Raw genomic sequence first — 20,709 nt, 5'->3', positions numbered from 1 at the left:
TGGTTCTTAGAGTTGATAATAAATGAATTCCCATTTAATTCTATTCCAGTTGTTTCCTCTGCATTATTCTGAGTTAATTTGGTCTCAGTTAATTGAACCACCTGGGTTCATTGGTAGATTGTGAGCTCCATGGGGAAAGTTCTGGAATCATCTCTTGACATTCCAACTTTTCAGATGCTATGAATTCAACACAATAATGAAAATAGTAATGACAACAGTATCGATGATTACCATTTAGTGACAGACTATTCTTTCCCAGGCACTCTGTTGAACTCTTTATGGTCTCTCATTTAACAACCCAGTAAGGTAGATAGTACGAGGCTCAAGGTACAGACCAAGGTTCAGAGATTAAGTAACTTCCTGGAGCCTGGCTGTAAATCAGCAGCTGGATTTTCACCCTTGCAGGCTGGACTCCAAAGCTGTTTGCACTGCTGACTGATGGGTGGGGTCAGAGTGCTTCCCTCCCCCACCAAGTCCGCCATCCTTCTTTGTGGTCACAGCATGAAAGGGACACAAAGGTGATGTAGATGCAGGGCCAAATTTTATTAAGACAGACTACACATATTATTTCCTATTTCATTCCTGAAAGTCCCATTATCAAGGACTAATCTCATAGGATTTCTAATCCAATAACACTCATTTCACAAAACAAACCCATTGTAGAGATGGAAGGAGAGTCTTTTTGGTTTTGTTTGGGAGAATCTTAATGCCAACGCCAGACAACAGATAAAAAGGTGTCCTCTTTAGGGAGCTGGAATGATCAGGCATTCTTCCCTAAATGGCATCCTGGTCAGTCCCCTCCAACTCTCTACCTTCATCCTTCTCTCTACCCACCAATAGCCCTAAGCAAAGGGGCCTGGAGATGGGTGAGTGGGGCAGAGGCTGAGGATATCTCTGAACCTTCACCCTTCTCTTCCCCAAACTCTCATCTACAAGGTCAATGACACTACAAACAGTGAGGTTCAGTCCCTCTGCCAGGCGTCTGGAGGGGAGGGCAGGAAGATACAAGTTCCTACAAGGTTTCCTTTCCTTATTTCAGACTCCCCTCCTCGTCCCCTCCCCCACCCTATTGGCTCACATGTGCACCTGCACACACACATGCATATGCATTTTAAGAAGTAATCATCTCCCTACAAGTCTCAGTATCCAATTCTGAGCATCTTTTACTATCATCCAAAATGGCGACCACCCATTATGGATGGACTGAACAGAGAAACCAGGCCAGTCCCTGGGAAGGCAGGGCTTTTTCACAGTCTGTGGTCCCCACTACTTTCTGGCAGTCTCTTTAGGAGCACCAGGGAGACATAGGAATCTCTGTGCTCTTAAACGAGGCCCCTGCCAAGAGAGCTGGAGAGTCCCTTGAGGCTTCCATGCCCCTGCTAAGCCCTCCAGGGAGAGAGAGATCTGGGGGCTCCATAGCCATCATCACACTTCCTCTTGGCATTCTAAGTTGGCAGTTAGCAAGGGAAATAAATAGGAGGGGGAAATAGTTTTCCAGTATTTTCTCTCTTTTTTTTAAATTTTTATCTTCACAGCAGAATAATTTTTCCCCAAGGGGAATCTGAGAAGCACAATGCCCTCTTTGTTTTAATAAGACCGAGGGAAATTCCACTGGCCTTCATGGCTGGTGATCTGGTCAGGATCTGAGAAAGGACGACGGCTTCTTGGGCATTCTGGTCGATAAGGTCTTTAGGGGAGCATTGGGTGAACAGCCAAGGAAGGGAGGGATGGGATGGTTTCTATCATCGGGTTGAGCTGTAAAAGAGCTGCAGGATGACAGGTGGCGGCAGGAATTCCAATGCAGCCTGTGTACACAGTCGCTCCCTAGAGGAGCGTGCACCCCCATGGGCTAGTTAGTTGTCACCTTGGCAGAAGTAAAGGGTATAGCATCACCAAGGTGGGACATTTGCCAGTGGTACATAACAAAGCACTTGTAAGGTTGAGGCTGCTGGTCAAGTTCCAAGGACCTCTTTTTAAGTAAGACTGGGTAGAGGGAGGGCAGCCAAGGGCAGTCCAAGGCCACCTCATTGTCACTCCGAGGTTTGGCCCACCGAGACAACAGATTCAAGAGCACATCTAATGTAAGGTCCCTGATTCATGCTCTCTATCGGCTGGGAACTTTGAGCTCTTTCTTGCAGGAAGAAGGGCGATCAGGTCAACGAGGCCATAGAAACTTGGAGAACCCATTTGGTATGTGGCTGGTACGTACAGAGCTGTCCTAGCCTCTGGCTACCCCTCCCGGGCCAGATCTGTCACGGTTCTCTTTTCTTTTTACCCTGTTGACTAAAGAATCTGAAAGCCTTCTAAGTACACTGGGTAGAGGATGGGGAAGGGGTGGCAGCCTGGGTGGGAAACCAGGTGTCTGCCTGCACTGGCAGAGCGCGAGTCCTAACTTCTGGAGTAAGTGAGCAATGGCACTGAGACCCAGAGCCAAGAGGAGCAGAGCAGGTATGAGAATGAGAGTTGGAGTCAGTAGGGACACATCTTCCCTCTCTCAGCCTCTTTTGTTCCCACATGGGCCTGGTCCCCCCACACAAGAGGGTCACACTGATAGGTCATCAGACCTGGCCTTGCTGCTGGCCTTGCTGAGACGGCGCTTGTCACTCTGGTAGCCATGGGGGATGCGGTGACCTGGAGAGGCTCCGTTGGGCACCTCAGGCTTCTGGGCGTAACGGATGTGGATGAAACCTTCCCCAGGAATCTGCTCCTGGCCTTGCACTTGCTCAGTGGCCAGGTTGTCTGTGTTCTGCTGGGAAGCCATCTTGTTACTGAAGGGATTGAAGAATTTGCCCCCGGGGCCACTCTCCAGGCATTGATTGAAGTCAGGGGGCGGTGTGCAGTTCTGGACTATTCCGGCCATGGGGCCCGGGAGCTGACACTCAGCCATGCCCTGCCGAGACTTGGCAAAGCGCTGTCTGATCTTCTTCCAGCCCAGGTGGTAGAGCTCAGCCATGCTGAGGAAGAGGGACAGCACAGCCACCGCCAGCATAAAGACGATGAAGACATTCTTCTCTGTGGGCCGGGAGACATAACAGTTGACAGGGTGGGGGCAGGGACTCCTGCGGCAGACATGCAGGGTGTCCAGGAAGATGCCATAGAGGAGGTACTGGCCCACAATGAAGGCCACCTCCATGGTGGTGCGGATCAGGATGCTGCAGACGTAGGTGTTGAGCAGAGTGCCCTGGAGGACAATCCTTCCATTCGCTTCTTCCCAGCAGGACAGCTCTGCCTTCTCAGCCACTGGGTACTCGTAAGAGCTAGCACCCCGGACCTCTTTGGCCCTCTCTGCCTCCCGCAGCTTCCGCTTCTCCTGCATGCGCACAGTGTGCATGGCGTGGCCCATGTACACCAGCGACGGCGTGGACACAAAGATGATCTGCAGCACCCAGTAGCGGATGTGGGAGATGGGGAAGGCCTGGTCATAGCACACGTTCTCGCAGCCGGGCTGCATGGTGTCACACTGGAAGTCTGCCTGCTCGTCCCCCCAGGACGACTCGGCGGCTGTGCCCAGCACCAGCATGCGGAATATGAAGAGGACGGTGAGCCAGACCTTGCCGATCACTGTGGAGTGCTTGTGTACCTCCTCCAGGAACTCTCCCAAGAAGCTCCAGTCACCCATCCTGGCTCAGCAGGAGACAGCTGCTGAGACTTCTGCAAATGGGGCAGAGAAAGAGAGAAAAAGAGAGAGATGATTGCAAAGTCTGGAGCGTCCAGTCGTGCTCAGGGATGCCACCAATCCGTGCCAACATGCTCTTTAAGAAAGGGCAACTCAGGAGTCAGATTTACCTAAAAAGCTCTCTTTATTTCCAGGTGCACAAAACTAAAAGGAAAGAGATTAAACATGGTTGTGTTAGCATGACCCAGGTGTGATTCCCACCATTTCATGGATCTGGAAATCAACTGAGGAGTGTGTTACAGTGTGGATTCTGTGCTAGGACCTCCAGGGAGTCTACTTCGGGAGGTCTGGGGTGGCCCCTGGGATCAGGATTTGCCCCAGAAAGCCCTGGTCATTCTGAGGCCCACAGTCCAAGGGCCATGCCTGGAGAACCGTGATGAAGCAGAGCGCACGCCGGACTGGTCTCTGCCATCACAAGTCTGGCCATTGGCCTCACTGACTCTGCTTCCCTGTCTTTAAAAGGGGGATGGAATGTAGCTACATCAGTGTTTGAGGGTTAGATGAGTTGAGGTACGTGATATGTTGGGGATCCTAACTCAAATGTTCCATATGTTTGAACGGGCATCAGGTGAAAAAGAATTATTTTGGCTCCTGAAGGCAGACCTGGGTGAGAGGGAAGGAGCGCTTATGGGGGTGGTAAGCCTGACCTCTCCAAACGCATTCCCTATCCTTCAGACCCTCCAGTGGGGCCCAGCTGTACAGGAAGGTGGCAAACAAAAACGTGTTGGGTCATGCCAGCAAACGGCACCGCAGGTGCATACTCGGGTTCATGCCCACCTCCTACGCCTCAGTGCAGTGCAGCTGTTCCAACCATACAGCTCGGCTCACCCTTCCACGTTCAGAAGGTACCTATGCCCAGACCTGCTCATCCTCACATCCAGAATAAATGCCCCAAACCTTGATGCCCCAAACAAAACCTTCTCTCATCAGGCCCTTGCCTGCTTCCTCAGCCTCATTTCTGGCCTGTCCCCATGAGTTCCTTCAGTTCCACGTCCTAGAAGAGTCCCACATGCCCTCTTCTCAGCCACCTCCTACATGCCCCTTCACCCCTAGCTGAATCCTATTAACCCTTTAGAACTTAACTCAGGCAGGGCTCCCTTCAACCTCTCTGATTCTTCAAGCTGAGCCTCTTTACTTCCTGTGGTGGCTCTGAGGACACTCAGTTCCCTCCCAGCACTTGCCATCTTGTTTTGTGGTCCTCTGCCTGTCTGCGTTCTTCCAGTAGGGGTTCCTTGAGAACAGAGATTGCCTTTTCCCCTATATCATCATCACCTGGCCCAGAGCCTGGCCCAGAGTGGGTGCTTAGTAAATCTTGAGTGAATGAAGGAGGGGTGGCACGATCTGGTGTTCCCTACCCAGGGGCAAACCAATTCCCTCTTCCTTGCCTGCGTCTCTTTAGCAGGGTGAAAAGGCCAGATTTCACTTCTCAGTCTCCACTGCAGTTAGATCTGGTCAGCCAGGTATGGGGAGAGTTCTAATGTTGAGGGAGTGCTCTAGAAACTGCTTTTCCATCCGCCTGTAAATGGAGAGAGCCTCGCTGGAGGTCTCTCCCACCCCCACTACTTCCTGTGTGTGCACAGGGCTGTATGAATCACAATGTCTGAAGCTGTCCAGAGATTCTCATAAATGCCAACCAATATCCTGAGGCCCCTGAATCAGCTCTTGAATCGCCTACCTCCAGAATTCTTACTTGATGAGTAATAAATGTCCTTATGGCTTAAGCCTCTAAATAACCCCAAGCAACAGAGTGACAAAAAAAATGATAATGAAAAAAAAAAAGGAGGGAACTGAATATAAATATTCCCTTTTTGGAATGCTAGAGCCTCAGAATATAGTGGGATCTTAGAGATTGTGAAGTTCAAACCTTGACCTTCACATCTTTCTTCCCAATGTGCCCCTGGTTCCTATCTGAACATTCTTTATGTGTACGAGGAAGGACAGGGTAGATATTTCATGATGCAGGCTCCACTGACTCCTGAGTTAGAGTCTCCTTGATGGGGACTAGCCTCCTGGCCCTGTCTTCTCCCAGGCCTCTGCTCCCCAAGCCTGAGAGTCCACACATGAGTGGAAAGAGTTTGATCTCTATTCCCCTCCGTATCAAAGACCCACCCAGGTATTGAGACCTTTCCTCTGGCTTGGGATCAGACATCTGCCCTTTTCCTTAGGTGGCGAAGGGTCCCCCCTCCCTTAGCCTACAAATGTGGAAAATTGTGGAGCGTTTGCCTAAAAGGAAAATGGCTGATTAGATAAGAGTTTGAATGCTCTGTCATCTCTTCTAGGCATGTGCGTAGTGTTCAGCACCTTCAGGGTCGTCCACACACGTGCAGGGACCAGGATATGTTGAGGGTCTGAGAGAGGGAGGGAGGGAAAGTTTGGGAGGGTGGGGGAGGAAGACATGTGGAAGGAAAGAAGGGGAGAGGAGGAGCAAAAAGAGGGAAAGGACAAGAGGGAGTTGGGAATGGAAAAGGAGACACCATGTAAGAGAAGACAGTTTGGGGGTTAGCTAAGTGGTGAATTCAAATCCCTGAGTATCACTGAGTTTAGAGAAGCTACTGGATCTGTATCTCAATTTCCCATCTGCAAAATGAGGATACTGTTATCTGTCTCATAGAGTATTATGAGGAGATGTATAAAAAGCACTTAGCACCATACTTCCCATATAACAACTAAAGAATATAAGGCAGACTTTACTAGCAAGGGAAATAGTAGGAAAGGACAAGAATGGAGGAGGGAGAGAGAGAGAGAAAGAAAGCAGAAATTTGCATTACAAAGAAGAGAGAACCAGATGGAAGAGCAGAAGGGGAGAAAGTGAAAGGGAAACAGAAATGGAAATAAAATGACACAAAAGGGAAAATAGAAACAAATGTCATATTCTTCCAAAATTTGGGACAAGTTTTCCAAACCGCCCTCAGTCCCTGAAGGCTTTTGCCTTGATCTTTTGTGTCGTTCATTCCTTGAATGTCCCCCAGGAGATCTAAAAATAGTTCCAGGCAAAGAATGTGGCGCTTTGGTCTGGTCTGCCCAGAGGCTTGACTGCGGACCCCTTCACTTGTGGTGCAAGGAGTCCTACCTGGAAGAAAGAAAACGCAGGCACAAGAGTGAATGAAGCACTGTGGAATAGGAGAGACAGACACATCAGATAGGCTGCCTCACGGGGAGGGAACAAGGGAAACTAGCGGACCAGGGTGGCGGTGAGGCAGACCCCAGGAGCCCTGGAGGCAGCAAATAGGTGAAGGACTTCTCATTTGTGACTTCCTGGATGACCTAGGCGAGGTCAGAGAAACTTAAAATTGCTATCTTGTACCAGCTGCTCAGTTTATAATATGAAAGTCAGTTTCCCAGCTACATTCCCAGCCTTGGTCCCTTTGGGTCCCTCACAGCTTCAGCCAAAGAAATATGTGGATTACATAGTTACTGAGTTTACTGGGTGTATACCATGTAAAATGCTTTGTAGATTATTATCAGTTTCTTGGCAGGAAATGTGTTAGGAGGGGCAAAGGAGGCTGGCCATGCCATGAATGATTTCTATTAAACACAAAGGTAATAATATATCTCATTGCTTTAGCTGTGATCTTCACTGGCTTCCTACTGCTTATAAAGTTCAGAATCTTTAACTTGAACTTGAGATCCTCCGCAGCACAGCTACATCCTACCTTTTTCCCCCGTTCCACACACATACCCAATACTTAGGCTGTACAACTTCCCACACACAAGTGGGGACTATATGTGGCCCACACATTCTTACTTCTCTTTGTCCTAGAGAGACAAGACAAGAATTAGCTACAAAGTCCTTCCCTTTCATTCAACCACTTAATAAGAGTGATTACCAGGTATCATACAAGGCACTTAAGACATAGCAGTTAAAAAGACAAACAAGGAGTCCCTGCTTTTACTGAACTTAACTGCCTGTATAGGGGAGAGACAAAACACATAATTGTAATAAAGCATAATGTGTGTTAACATTAAGGAAGTATAGTGTGCTATGGGAATACATGGGGGGAGTTGACTCTGGCTTAGGGGGTTGGGCAGGGCCTTGTTAGGTCAGAGCCCTCCAAGGAACCCTGGATAATTGAATTCTACAGCCCTTTGCAACTGACACAACTGAAATCCCCAAGGCAAAAGAGATGGTTCCTAGAACCCAGAGGAGAACATCCCAACTCTGTAGTTTCTTCACTCCAAAATCAACATCCTCTTTTTGCATCATATTTTGGGACAAAGCAAACATTTAGAAGAGTCACCAGGGAACTTGCTTGGTAATAGTGACATGGTACTTAGAAAAGAGGGAGAGGACCAAAGGAAGGCTTTCATGTATAGTGAGCAAGAATCATTTTATTCTCCTACTTTGCATATCACGTGCCTACAGATAAAATTCAGGTACCTACACTCCCAGTCCAATGTTAGCATTGTTGCCTTCCTACACAGCCAGTGTTTTCAAAGAAAACCAACTTAGGGTCACCTGGGTGGCTCAGTCAGTTAAGCTTCGGCTCAGGTCATGATCTCACGGTTCATGGGTTTGGGCCCTGCGTCAGGCTCTGTGCTGACAACTAGCTCAGAGCCTGGAGCCTGTTTTTGGGTTCTGTGTGTCCCTCTCTCTCTGACCCTCCCCTGCTCGCACTGTCTCCCTCTGTCTGTCAAAAATAAAAAATAAAAAAAATTAAAGAGAATAATAATTAAAAATTATTTAAAAAATAAAAAACCGACTTAGAGCAATCTGGGTTAACATGAACTCATAGTCAGGATCTTTTCCTCTGATGCCACAGATTTAGGTAGAAATGGAGAAGGCTTTCCTCAAATTGATTTCAGCCCTCTTTGATGTCTCCTGAGCTCTAAAAACTCTAAATTACTGTTCAGCCTATAGGATACATTCTTACTTATATACTGCCTTATACTGATTTTCCAAATATTTCCTTCTATCAGCCAACCCACAGGTACTTTTTTGAGTCCCCACTATGAGCCTACCACTGTTGTGGGTACTGAAAATAATATCTAAGAGACACCAGACCTGGCACTTATTAGGCACTCAGTGAAGTCTGTTGAACCAATAACATCAGGCAAGATTCCTACCCTCAAGGATTTAACAGCTTTTCCCTTCAAATTAGTGACAGATGTCTCAAAGTCAAAAGGCTTGTCTTCTACTTTGTATTCTTATTGAATTAAGTTCTCACATTAAGTAAATAATAAATGCTTTCTTGTTTGTTTGGTTTTGATGCTTTGTTTTGTTTTGTTATTGTTTTTCAAGAGAGGAAGGAGCAGGGAGAGGGGGGCAGAGGATCCAAAGCTGGCTCTGCGCTGACAGCACAGTGCCCACAGTGAGTCTTGAACCCACAAACCATGAGATCATGACCTGAGCTGAAGTCAGACACTTAATCAACTGAGCCACTCAGGCATCCCCATAATAAATGCTTTCTTAATGATTAAAAAAAAAGTTTGACCTAACAGTAAGATTACAGAGTGATCCTAAGGAGGCTCAAATCTTCCTACTTAAGTCCAGTAAGAAAAAATAAAATCTTACCCAGATCAAGATGAGCTTCTCCTACCTTCTCTTGTTGACTCCAAGAGGGTGGGACCATATTTGGGTTTTGTTCACAACTGAATACCTTCAAAACATATAGACACTCAATTTTTATTGTTGAATAGGGGAATCCTCATAGCCACTTTGTGGGATGATGGCCCTCACCTCTTTTTGCAGAGGAGACATCTACAGAAGGTAAGAGACTTGCTCAAAGATAAAACCTAGACCACTCGAGTTTCTGACCAAGTCTTGTGCACACCAGAAAGTTTCCCTCCATCTTCCTTCCAAGGGTAGAGACCATCAATTCTTATGTCTTCCCCTTCAGAACTTCAAATGCTCCTTCTCACTCTGGGGCAGTGAATTATTTGAGACATGATTACCATTTAATGGTAAGACCTGGGGGCCAGCTTTTAGGCAAACAAATATTTATGATGCTCCCTAGATGTGACCAGCACTGGGTGGGGTGCTGAGGGGATTATGGGAAAGTATAATTCAGTTCACCCTCACATACATTTACTGAGTGTCTCTTATGTGCTAGTAGTTAGGGACCCAAAGATAAGTAGGACTCTATGTTGAAGCAATTTACTCTCTGGTTGCAGATACAAACACAACCAAATGTGCAAATATACTAGGCTTCCCATAATAGGCACCCCTTGAGTAGGAGTTAGGTGGAAGTGACATTTGTAGAGGTGAGGAGTGGGTACAGGAGAGGTGGAGGCATTCCAGACAAAGGCAACCACATGAGCAAATCTACCAAGTGAAAACCAGCATGGTTTTAGAGGACAATGAGCAGAGCAGGGAGGCAGAGTCTGAAGAATAGGTGGGAGCAGATTATGGAGGGCTTTGGGGGCCATGCCTAGGAGTTTGGAGTAGTTCTCAACCCCTGTGATAGACCATAGTTCATATATGACTTACTCCTGTGGGTAGACCCTAATGGGATGCAGCCCTCAAATGAGGTGGGGACATAAGGCACAGCACGATCAGTAATCATCCTGCTGCCCTCTAATAGTGGCTGTAGCAGAAACTAGGTAGGTTTCAGGTAACAAGGTCCACCCAGTACTCTGCTGAAACAGCACCCTGTCTCCTGCTCCAGAAAGCATATTGCAAGCGAGCAAGAAGCTACTACCATGGGGATCCCTTGAAAATTCTCTTCCTTCTCTTGATTCTCAATCTGTCTGGGTAGCCACACATAACAGCCTTCTCATTTCTGTGCCCCCACCCGGACCCCAAGTCAGAAGCTGGGCCTCAGACTGAACTGTAAAGCCATTGGGGTTTTAAACACATAATGAGAATTCTTTGCTCTAATGGCTGTGTGTTATCTCTCCAACTCAACCCTGAGGTCCTTGAAGACAAAGCCCATATCTGTTCATCCTTGCATCCTCCCCCTAAAATCCCCCTACCCACTCCTCCCTCTTAGTGCTTGACATGGTGCCTTGTACCTGGTAGGCTAATTCATGTACTTTTAAAAATGAACAACAGTGAATGAATTACAGCATTCAGCTCCCTCAAAACACCCACTGCCAGTAGAGAGACTCCCTGGGAGGGTGACCTTGGGGCACCTGCACAATGACTGTGGTGACCAAAGCACCAGGGAGACAGCAGCCACTGAGCCTTCCTTCTGTCAGTGACAGAGCCCTCTGCTTAGCTCAAAGACAGCCCGGATGTGTCTAGAGCAGAGACGTAGCTGCTCACCATGGACTGTTTCTTCTCCACTTCCTCCCCACAGACCACTGGGGAGGTCACCCAAGCTTGTCAAAATTAGATGATAAGACCCCTCGTCAGAGTCTGAGTCTAATTCTGGACAGCGACACATGTCCGGGGCATTATCTAACAGATCTCTGGTTCTCAATAAAGGTTGTTTTTCATGGTAATAATAACAGCACTCTGGCCCATGCTATAATTCCGCTTACCAAACAGTGGAATGTGGAACAGAGCAGGGCCGACTTGCTTTCCAGTTAAGAGAATTCTGTTGTAAAAGGTCCCAAAGGGCCTCACTTAAAGGATCCTTGGACATAATATCACATCAGTGCAGCTCGGTTCGGAAAGTGTTTCTTCAACTCCTGTGCTATGCCGACATCAAAGGTGGCTTTATAAAGTAAAGCACCAAGCGTAACCATCATCTCAAAACTCTTCATATCTTATTCATTAATGCATGTCTTTGTGATTTCCCCTCCCCACCCCCAATAGTTTCTCCCTGAAATGCGGAGATACGGGAGGATCGCATAAGAAAGTGGTCTTGATCTTCAGCTACTTCTACAATCTTTATTACCCATGGGGAGTCTCCACTCCATTTTCTAGTTTACCTACAGTGACATAAGAAGAAACTTTCAATCTAGGTGATGATGATAATAAGAACATTAAGCTGTTGAGACCTTTCTGTGTGTCAGACTTTTTGCTAGTTTCCGGATATGTATTTTCTCATGTGATTGTCCCAACAACTTGGGCAAGTAGGGATTATCCCCATCCCCTTTATCAGGCCTGGGGGAGGTTGACTGAGCAAGGTCGCTTGAGGGAGACTGGCCAGTAAACAGCAAACCGAGCTCTGGCCTTGTCTGACAGCAGCACCCCTGCCTGTGCTAACAATTGTGCTGGATTCTATCGAAATCACCTAAGGTTCCTTCAAAACCCTTACCAGTCAGAGGCTGGCCACTTTTATGGCTCACTTTTAGGTGAGTGCTGCAGGGATGTTTTCAAAGTGACTGTTAGAATCAGGAGTTGAGTTCTAAGTGCTTGGGGATAATTCTCCCATTTAGAATTTCCCCTCTTTTCCTGACTTAGGTTTGGGGGAGCCTCTTCAACCTCCGGGGAACCAACCATGTTGGTAACACAGCTATGGAGCTGGGCAGTGTGGGCAACTTTCTCCAAAGTCTAGTGGGGCTTACACCCCTGAAGCTTGATCACCAAAGAGGAGGGAAAGAGACAGATGAGAGAGAAGAAGGAGACAGATGGAGGAGATGAAGTGTCACTTTAATTTTCCTTCGACTCCAGCCAATGGCAGATAATTAACCGCTCTTTCCGTTGCATTGTTTTATTCTAACAAGGACAGAGTGCGCTACTCAGAAACACTCTGCTGGCAGACAGTTGTTTCAAAGCCAAGGAGGTGGAAGGGAGCAGACAAAGTAGGGAAGGAGAATTATGCTGGGATAAGTAATTTTCTTCCTAAATTGTTAGAAGAAGAAATGTTTATAGGAGGTAGACGGGAGGTAGTGGCAAATGGAGACATTCAATTACAGTGAAATATTGGAGCTCCTTATTAATCACCCCCAAGAGGTTGATTAAAACTTACGCAGGTATTAATGAAAATTGAACGTATGGGATGCTTACTTTTCTTATATTTTCACCATCATGTCATAGATTCATATAATATAGTAGAGCTGAAAAGAATCTAGACATCAATCAAAACCAATCCCTTATTTTATAAAACTGAAGACTAACTTCCAGGAAAGTTAAGAATAGTGATAACAGGTACCACTCAGTTGAGTGTTTTCCATGTGTGAAGCATTTTACGACTTTTTGCCCTTCTCTTAACTCTGGGAGGAAAGTAGTTACGATCCTGTTTTACAGCGAGAAAACTGAGCTCCGAGGTCAAGTGACTTGTACAGTCACACCAGTAGCAAATGCTGCATAAGGGACTTGCAGCTGGTCTGCCTGACTCAGAGCCTACCCTCCCTCTGTGTCTCTCAAAAGGAAAGCAAATCAAAGAGGCCCTAGCCCTGACAGCTGGTGACAAACCTGTGACCAGAACACTATCTAGTCTCCCCAAGCAGGGCTTTTCCCACTTTCCCAGAAGAGGCTCAGGGTTTTTCCTATTAGCCTGTGGCCTCCTGGCTGGCCAGCCCTTGCATATGCTGTTCCTAGAATGAATGATTCCATCGAAGCCCTCAGCCCGCAGTGGTCAGGATTCCCAGACTCCTCAGCCTCTGCCACCATTTGGCTGGAATTCACATATAGAAAGTTATTTCCTTTTTTAGCCACTAAGTGCTCTTGGCTGCAGCAGTGTCTACTGCCGGGTTTTCGGCTGGCCAAACAGCAGACTCTCATGTTCCATTGATGTCAAATCATAACAAGAATGGCGGAGACAAAAATAGGTGGTGGGCCTCAAGTTCCCTACGAAAGAGTGGGCTTGGAACCCTGCCTCCGCTCTCCAGCAGTGTGCCCCTGGGGGAGTCACTCAGCCTCTCATTTCCTCCTCATCTGAAAGAAGGGACTGTTTCCTCATGGAGATTACACAATATGTGGATGTGTGGAGCTACCTAGAACAGTATCTAGCACATAGTAGACCCTCAAAAAGGTTAGGTCCTTGTCTTCTTTTCTGACATTGCCAGTAAGAACTCCTCTCAGGCATGACCCAACCAGCCAGCCTAACACGGACTTTGGCAGTGCAGCAGGCTGGTTAGAGCAATTCACAAGGACACTCACATGCACCAGTGGGGAAGGATCATCAGAGGTGAGGGAAACATGGGTGATGGGAAGGATATTCATTTCACCATAAATTAATTATATCATGGACACGCAGACCCTTGGAGGCAAGCATGGAGAAGAAAGGAGGTACAGGACCCTGCTCATATCAGGCCCCTCTCGTTCTTGAAACAGGTCCAGCCTGCCTCCAGACTTTTCTCTCAAGTCAATCCTTTGGGTCTGGAGATGGACTCCATGTGAGTTCATATTACAAAATGTGTGCTTCATGTAATTTTTACCTTCTGAGGAGCTTTTGAATCTGATCACCCACCAATCCAAAGGCACATCCACAAGGTGGATTTGAAGCTGGCTCCATTCTACTTGGAAGAGAAATAGCTGATTATCTATTCTGTGAACAGAGGGGAAGGGCCATCCCGACCCCTAACCAAGTCTACCCTCCTCTGAGGTTCTGAACCACAGAGATGCCAGGTCGGATTAAGATCCTGGAAGTTATCTCTGAACAAGAGACTTGAAAGAGAGTCTCTTTGTGGTCCCAGCTCTTTCTCCGTGACTCTAGTTGAGACATGTCCCCTCCCTGGACCCCAGTTTGCTCATGTATACAAGAAAGCTGTTGAGCTGGACAGTTGCTAAAGCCCTTCTAGCTCTAAATTAGAATATCCAGGGAGTTTGTGACTTGACCAACTGTGATAGTGTGGCAGGTTAGTGGCAGAGCCAAAAGGCAAAGCTAGACTTTCTGACCCCCTCATCTTAGAAGTCAGCAAAAGTAGTCCCAGAAAAAAAAAACCTGTGGTCATAAAAACCAAGCAGTACTTCCTCAGAATTCCATGCCAGTGTGAGCCTTCCCTGTGGAAAGGCTTTTACATAAAATGAGATGTCGTTCAAAGAAACAGGCTGAGGAACAGGTGACCTGGATTCTACCCTATTGTTCCGTTGTTCATTGGACACCTAATATACAATAACCATTTTAAATATAGGTTTCCCCCACTATCCAAAAAAGTAGATTGTTCCTATGAAACCATTTGTAAGCCAAAATGGTGTAAAGCAAAGAACAATGACCATTCCATAAATCCTCTTTTGGGGGGTGCCTTGGGGGCTCAGTGTGTTAATCAGCCAACTCTTGATTTTGGCTCAGGTCATGGTCTGACAAGTTCTTGGGTTTGAGCTCTGCATTAGGCTCTGTGCTGACAGTGCTGAGCCTACTTGGGATTCTCTCTCTCTCTCTCTCTCTCTCTCTCTCTCTCTCTCTCCCCCCCCCCACTTCCCCCACTTGCTCGCTCTCTTTCAAAATAAATATATAAACTTAAAAATAATAAATCCTCTTTTGGATTTCCATCAGAGAAAACAGATACTATAATGTAGGTCTTCTGTAAAAGTTAAGTGGCATAAAGCAAACTTTCTGAAAGCGGGGGGCAATCTGTACATTATTTTATTTAATCTTCATAAAACCTTACAAGGAAGGCACTTATTGACCTCTTGGGCAGACGAAGAAACTGGGGCTCAGAGACATTAGATAATCTGCCCTAAGTCACACAGCTGAAATTTCAACCCAAATGTGACTCCAAATGTGACTCAGAGTTAAATAAACTCTACAATCTTTCTGTGCTTTGTCAATACCTCTGATTCTGAGACCCCTCTGATTCCCTTTCCTTATGAAGGTGAGTGGATTGTTGAAAACTGAATTTTGTTTTTGCCCATGATTTGCTAATATGCAGAAACAAGTGAATCCCAAAGTGGCATCAAGCTGCGATTCTCCGAGAGCCAGCAGCTTCCGACTATATACAAGGAGTCAGCCCAAATCTTTCCTGGAAAAGAGGGCATCTCTTCCCCTCGGTCAGCTTAATCCTGGAACCCACATTGGGGCCAGCTGGCACAGAGAGCTGCTAGAATCCCAGGTGGGGGAGGTCTTCCCTGAGACAGGGGACTAAGCCTGGGCCTTGGGTCTCCCTGGCCCTGAGGACTATAGGTCTCCTGACGGATCCAGGCAGACAACACCCAGTCCTGTGCTCATTGGCTGTAGTAGGGTCAGTCAGCCTCCAGGAGGCCAGGCGGCACTCTGGTCACCCTGCTGGCAGCCAGTGCCCAGAACCCTCCACTGCATGCTACCCCCCCTCCAGCCGTCAGCAGAGATAACGAGGGGCAGGTGGGCATCAGTGCCAGAAAACAGGACTGCAGAGGTACTTCAGTGGAAGAAGCAGGGAGGCCTGGAGAGAAACGGAGGCTCAGAAAACACAGCCAAGGACAGAGTCCGGAGGGTGGTCTGAGTGAACAGGCTGGATGTCCTCCTGAGCAAATGGGCCTGACTCACTGGGTCAGCCTCATAGGTCCCTTGCCTTTGCTAGGCTTCGTTTTCACTCTCAGTCGAAGAAGTTAACAGGAAATCTAAGAGACCTCTTCCAGACCTAATGGCCCAGGACTTGTGGCCAATGAAAGGAGAGGGGACGGGAGTGAGGCAGCGGACAGACAAGAACAGTAACCAGATTCAGGAGCGCAGCAAGAACTTGTGTGGGGTTCAAAGGCAGTGGCAAAGCAGGGCATTTTGATTGTGTTACTGCCATGGCTCTTTGGCCTTCATGGATGCGAGTGGGAGGGTGGGCGAGGGGCACCGGTTTGGAAGCCAGGGAGCATGCCTCCTGGTGTTCTCTGCTCATGCTCCTTGGCAGCAGCTGACTGAGGAAAAGATGAGGAGAAACAGCCAGGAGAGTAGGCTCCAAACAGCTCTGCTGCCCTGGGGAACCTGCCAGAAGGTGGAAAGTGCAGAGCTGTCCCTAGAGAGCAGTGAATCAGGCTCTTGGGCTGGGCTGGGACTCTGGGGGCATTAGGCGGAAAAGATGAGGGCCTACTGAGAACGAAAGTCAGGCTGGGCCGCCTAAGTCCGGCCCATGCCCTCAGTGGTGAGCCCATGCCGCTGGAAAATGGAGGGCCGGCACCTCCACCACTAGCTGTCTCCTCTCCAGCTTTCCTGGATGTCTCCTGGGTCTCCTGACTCCCTGTCCAATGTTCCTTGCTCTGTCCTGCCTTTTCTCTGGCCAGCCAGATCCCTTGTGCCAGAGCCTTGTGAGAGTAAAAACCAGGAGTCCCTCCATTATGATGGGACACTGGGAGGGTGGAATCAAGTCAAAACTGAGCAAGGGCACAGGAAAGCTGTAAAACCCTCATGCGAAGCTTCCCTTTTTCAAGATTCTGAGGTGTGTTTGAGCTGAAGGAACCATACTTGTACCATGTTCCTGCTGAATGGAACCGGAGGTACCCTTCTTCTTCAGGCCCCTTCATTTTCTAGACGAGGAAATGGGGAAGTGTCTGGCCTAAGGATACACAGCTACTCCAGGGCACCAGCACCTGGGTATCTCGGCCCCCAAGTCAGGGATCTTTGACGGGGTGCTCAGAAGAGAGGTCAAGGGGCCCTGCAGCCAGGAGGAAAGGGGACCTTGGCTGGGCACTTCTTCCTGCCTCCACTCTGCATGCTCACCACGCTCTCCTATGACAGCGACAGCAAGTGGCAGACCACAGGGCTCCCAGCCCACTGTGGGGACCTGATACTCCGCAGGAGACTAAGCAGGGAATATTTTTAAACCACCCAACATGCCTTGTGGGGGGGGGGAATCAAAACACTCCCCTAGATGCTGCTGGGGAAAACATTTCAAAGAAGATTCCAAGCCTCAAGGAAGCATCCTAAAAACAGTGATGGTTTTTGTTTTTAAAGGGCCAACTCCATCTTCTCCCCAAGTTCTTGGAGATGGACCACTGCACGGCTTGGAAGATGTCCCTGGAGCCGCAAGTTCCCCAGAGGTAGACCCACGGCGAGAGCACTCCCCTCCCACTTCTAAAGCTCCTTATAGATCAAGTAGTTTCCTTGCTGCTTCACAGCCATCCTGCTCCATCTCTCCCGACCTCCGCCACACAGGGAATAGCCAGGGGTAGGGGATAAGCTTCTGGGAACAGAGAAGAGCCTGTGGCCCTGCAGCCTGGAACTTCAAGTCTTCATCTCTGGAGAGCAAGTTCATCCTTACCTTCTCCTCGTCCTCTTCTCTGGGATCTCTGCGGGCTCCCCCGAGTCCCGGGCTCCGGGCCACCTCCTCTGCTGCCCACCGGTCAGGCTCTCAGCCTGTCAGTTGCTCTCCCATCCGCTTTTGGCTCCGTGTCTGTCGCCCTCTCTCCTCCCACTTCTTCCTACTCTTTCGGTCCCCACCCCCTTCCCCTCAGGTCCCTCCCTCCCGGCTTAGAATCTGTGCTCACTTCAAAAGTTTTCTTCCCTCTACCCCCCTGCAGTCTGTCCTCACCGCCCTCTCCAGAGGTGACTGAGAGACTGACAGAGCCCTCCTCCTCCCCTGCTGACCTCCACTGTCGCTGTCACCACAGTTCTGGCGTCCCCCCTCTACTCCCTTGGGCTGGTTACATACCGCCTTCCCTAGTCCCCTGGAGCTCCTCGGCCAAGACTCTCCTGGGGCACCAGGGGGCACTGGCATTGCCCAAGAGATCCATCTTCTCCATCCTTTTCCTGCCGCCAAAGAAAAAGAGCACTCTTTCACGGAACAGGTCTTGTGGGGACCTCCACTCTGTCCTCCCCCTTCAGGGAGCTGAGCAGCAGCTAGCATAGGAAATGTGGTCTCACAACCCAACCACCGGCACCCAGAATACATACCAGGGGTAACTGAAAACCTCCAAAGGACTGGGAAAGGACACCCTCACTGATCAGGATCCTCTTCCTTTCTCCCTCTTCTCTAAAGAGACAAGAGCACCTTCTATGTGCTCAACACTGGGCTAGAATATGTATATATATTCCCTTTTTATCTCACAAATCATTCCAGTTTCTAGTTCTCCACGGTAGACATTCCTACATTTGAGGAAAGCCAATCGTGGTGACCCGGGGGGTGAGTGGTAGAGTTGGGGTCAGAAGTTTTAGCCAATGCCCAAATTCACTTCTGTGCGCCTCTCACAAAAGCATACAGGTGTCCCAATCTCTTGTTAGATCATAGGTTCCAGGTGAGCAAATTCAGAAACTAGGAGGCTTCCCTTCCCTTAATCTCCCCTCCTTCCCAACTCCTCAATTCCTCACCTTAATTTAAGCGCAGCTCCATAGACCCATTCATAGTCTGACAAATATCAGTAACAGAGGTTGCTGTGAGTGGACTGAACCCAGACAAACCAATGACCAAGAGCCCACAGGTTGCGACAGCAAGAGGAAACCCCAGAGCTCATCTGGGACAGCCAGGGAGACTGAGGCTCAAAGAGTGGAGGCCACGTGTCAGTGTCATGGACCGGAGAGTAGGTGGCAGAGGCAGGACCAGAACCCAGATCCATTACTCGGCTCCACAGGATTGCCCTCACACACGGCACTGCTCACACACACGCCAACATTTTGCAAAAACTGTTTGTTTCGTTAGTGGGTGATATTCTTCCTCGGTGAATAAGCTCAGGATCGGCAAGAGGGGAAAGAACGTGGGGCCAAATTTCCCAGGGAGGCAGCAGCCTTACTGGAAAAAAAATTCTGGATTCTGGATTCCTCGGTCAGAATTTCACTCATTTTTTCTAATGTAGCAGGAGAGAAGATTCCAGGGCCAGCCTGTCTGGGTCTGAACCGTGGCCCTCCCACTCACCAGCTATGTAACACCAAGCAAGTTAACTTAACCTCTGTACATCTGGGCTTTATAAATTGGAGATAATAATAATGACCTCCTCAGGTTGCTGTGAGAACTAATGAGTATGCATAAAGCACTTAGGACAATGTCTAGAGCATGCTAGGTGCTGTGGATGAGACAGCATGATCAATATAACACCATACATACCGTACCAGTCTCCTTACCACGGCTGGGCCAAACTCCTAGGATAGAATTCAGCAAATGAAATATAGGGAGCCCTGGTGCTACCAGTTTCTTCTCCACAACAGAGATTAGCCCTATACTACGGCTTTGTCCATATACCCCAGCCAGTCTAGAAAACCTGGGGCCTCCTGGAAACACTTTATTATCTCTATCCAGGAGATGGGCCAGTTAAAGAACGCATAAGTGTCAGCTGAAGGACAATCTGAGAGTGGAAAAGATTTAATGATGTATTAATTCCTAGATCACTGGCTGCCAAAGGAGAGTCTAGCTGGGATCAGGGCTAAGGATGAAGGAGAATGCATTTTCCTCTGAATGTCATGAAGGAAAGACCTACCAAGAGGTGGGCACACCCATAATCTTGGACAGATCATAGGGCACAGAAGGTAAATGCTCCCACCCTGCTTGGAAGGTCAAGAAACAGGGCAGTGAAGAAACTGGATGGGCTGCTGGGAAGTGACCCAGGAAGTTTAAGTTAGTGTAGGGAAAAGACTGATGTCTGGAATGAGGATTATCCCAACACAGCAAAGTGGAGCAGCTTCCCAGCCAGGTACCGAACTTATAGTGGTATTGAGGGCAGAGTGCATTTTGATGGCCCAAAGCTATGCTGCCTTGGCAAGGCCTTCAGAAGTCTGCTGTATTTCTTACCTGGGTCTCTTCCAGGCTCAGAGAAGGACTCGGGCAAAATTAAGGAAAATATCATTCAGGCTATGGATTCTGGGTGATTGTCTAAAGGAGCTAAATCTAGCTGTCCCCACATATCCAAGAAGGATGCCAGGAGCAGATGCACAATGCCCCAGAAAAGGAGGTGTTGGGCCTGGGGTGGGAACTGAGGGTCTGTCTGCTGTGTCGTCCTTTTCATCCTCACATTCTGCTTAAGACAGGGTCTTACACAGAGGTGCCAAGGTCTATGTGCCCCACATGTAAAAATATGAAGAACTCAGAGAGGATTTAGAGAATAAGTCAAAGAAATGGTGGGCAGTACCTGTAAGGGACAGGCTGTAGATGCGGGCTGGCAAAAGCGACATCATTCAACATCTATTATGTGCAGGGCTTTGGGCGAGGCACTCTTCACCTTCTTCTACTTGGAGATGAGAAGACAGACAGATGACCTTCTAAAGACCATCTGAACAATCCACCAGTGTCTCCTGAACAAGGAGCCCAGCCTATGGGTCCAGCCTCTGCTGAGTAGAAGAGAAGGGCTGTCTTTTGTCCACAAGATCCTGACATTCCAATCAGCATGGAGGCAAGAAAATTAGTATAAAAGGCAGTACTCAATATGTATT

General features: G+C 48.3%; 1 protein-coding gene across 1 annotated transcript; it reads right to left on the bottom strand.

The window, feature by feature from the left end:
- Positions 1 to 519: 519 nt before the first annotated feature.
- On the bottom strand, positions 520 to 17,748 carry GJA5 (gap junction protein alpha 5). Its single transcript, XM_029947808.1, has 2 exons — positions 17,615 to 17,748; positions 520 to 3,651 (listed from the first exon to the last, which is right to left on the bottom strand). Exon 2 carries the CDS (start codon positions 3,617 to 3,619, stop codon positions 2,543 to 2,545), a length of 1,077 nt encoding a protein of 358 aa, XP_029803668.1. The 5' UTR covers positions 3,620 to 3,651; positions 17,615 to 17,748; the 3' UTR covers positions 520 to 2,542.
- Between the last annotated feature and the right edge of the window lie 2,961 nt (positions 17,749 to 20,709).

The sequence above is a fragment of the Suricata suricatta genome, chromosome 8 (genome assembly GCF_006229205.1).
Source record: "Suricata suricatta isolate VVHF042 chromosome 8, meerkat_22Aug2017_6uvM2_HiC, whole genome shotgun sequence".
Lineage (NCBI taxonomy): Eukaryota > Metazoa > Chordata > Mammalia > Carnivora > Herpestidae > Suricata > Suricata suricatta.
Note: the sequence above shows the minus strand (reverse complement) of the source record. Positions and strands in the feature narration are given on the sequence as shown.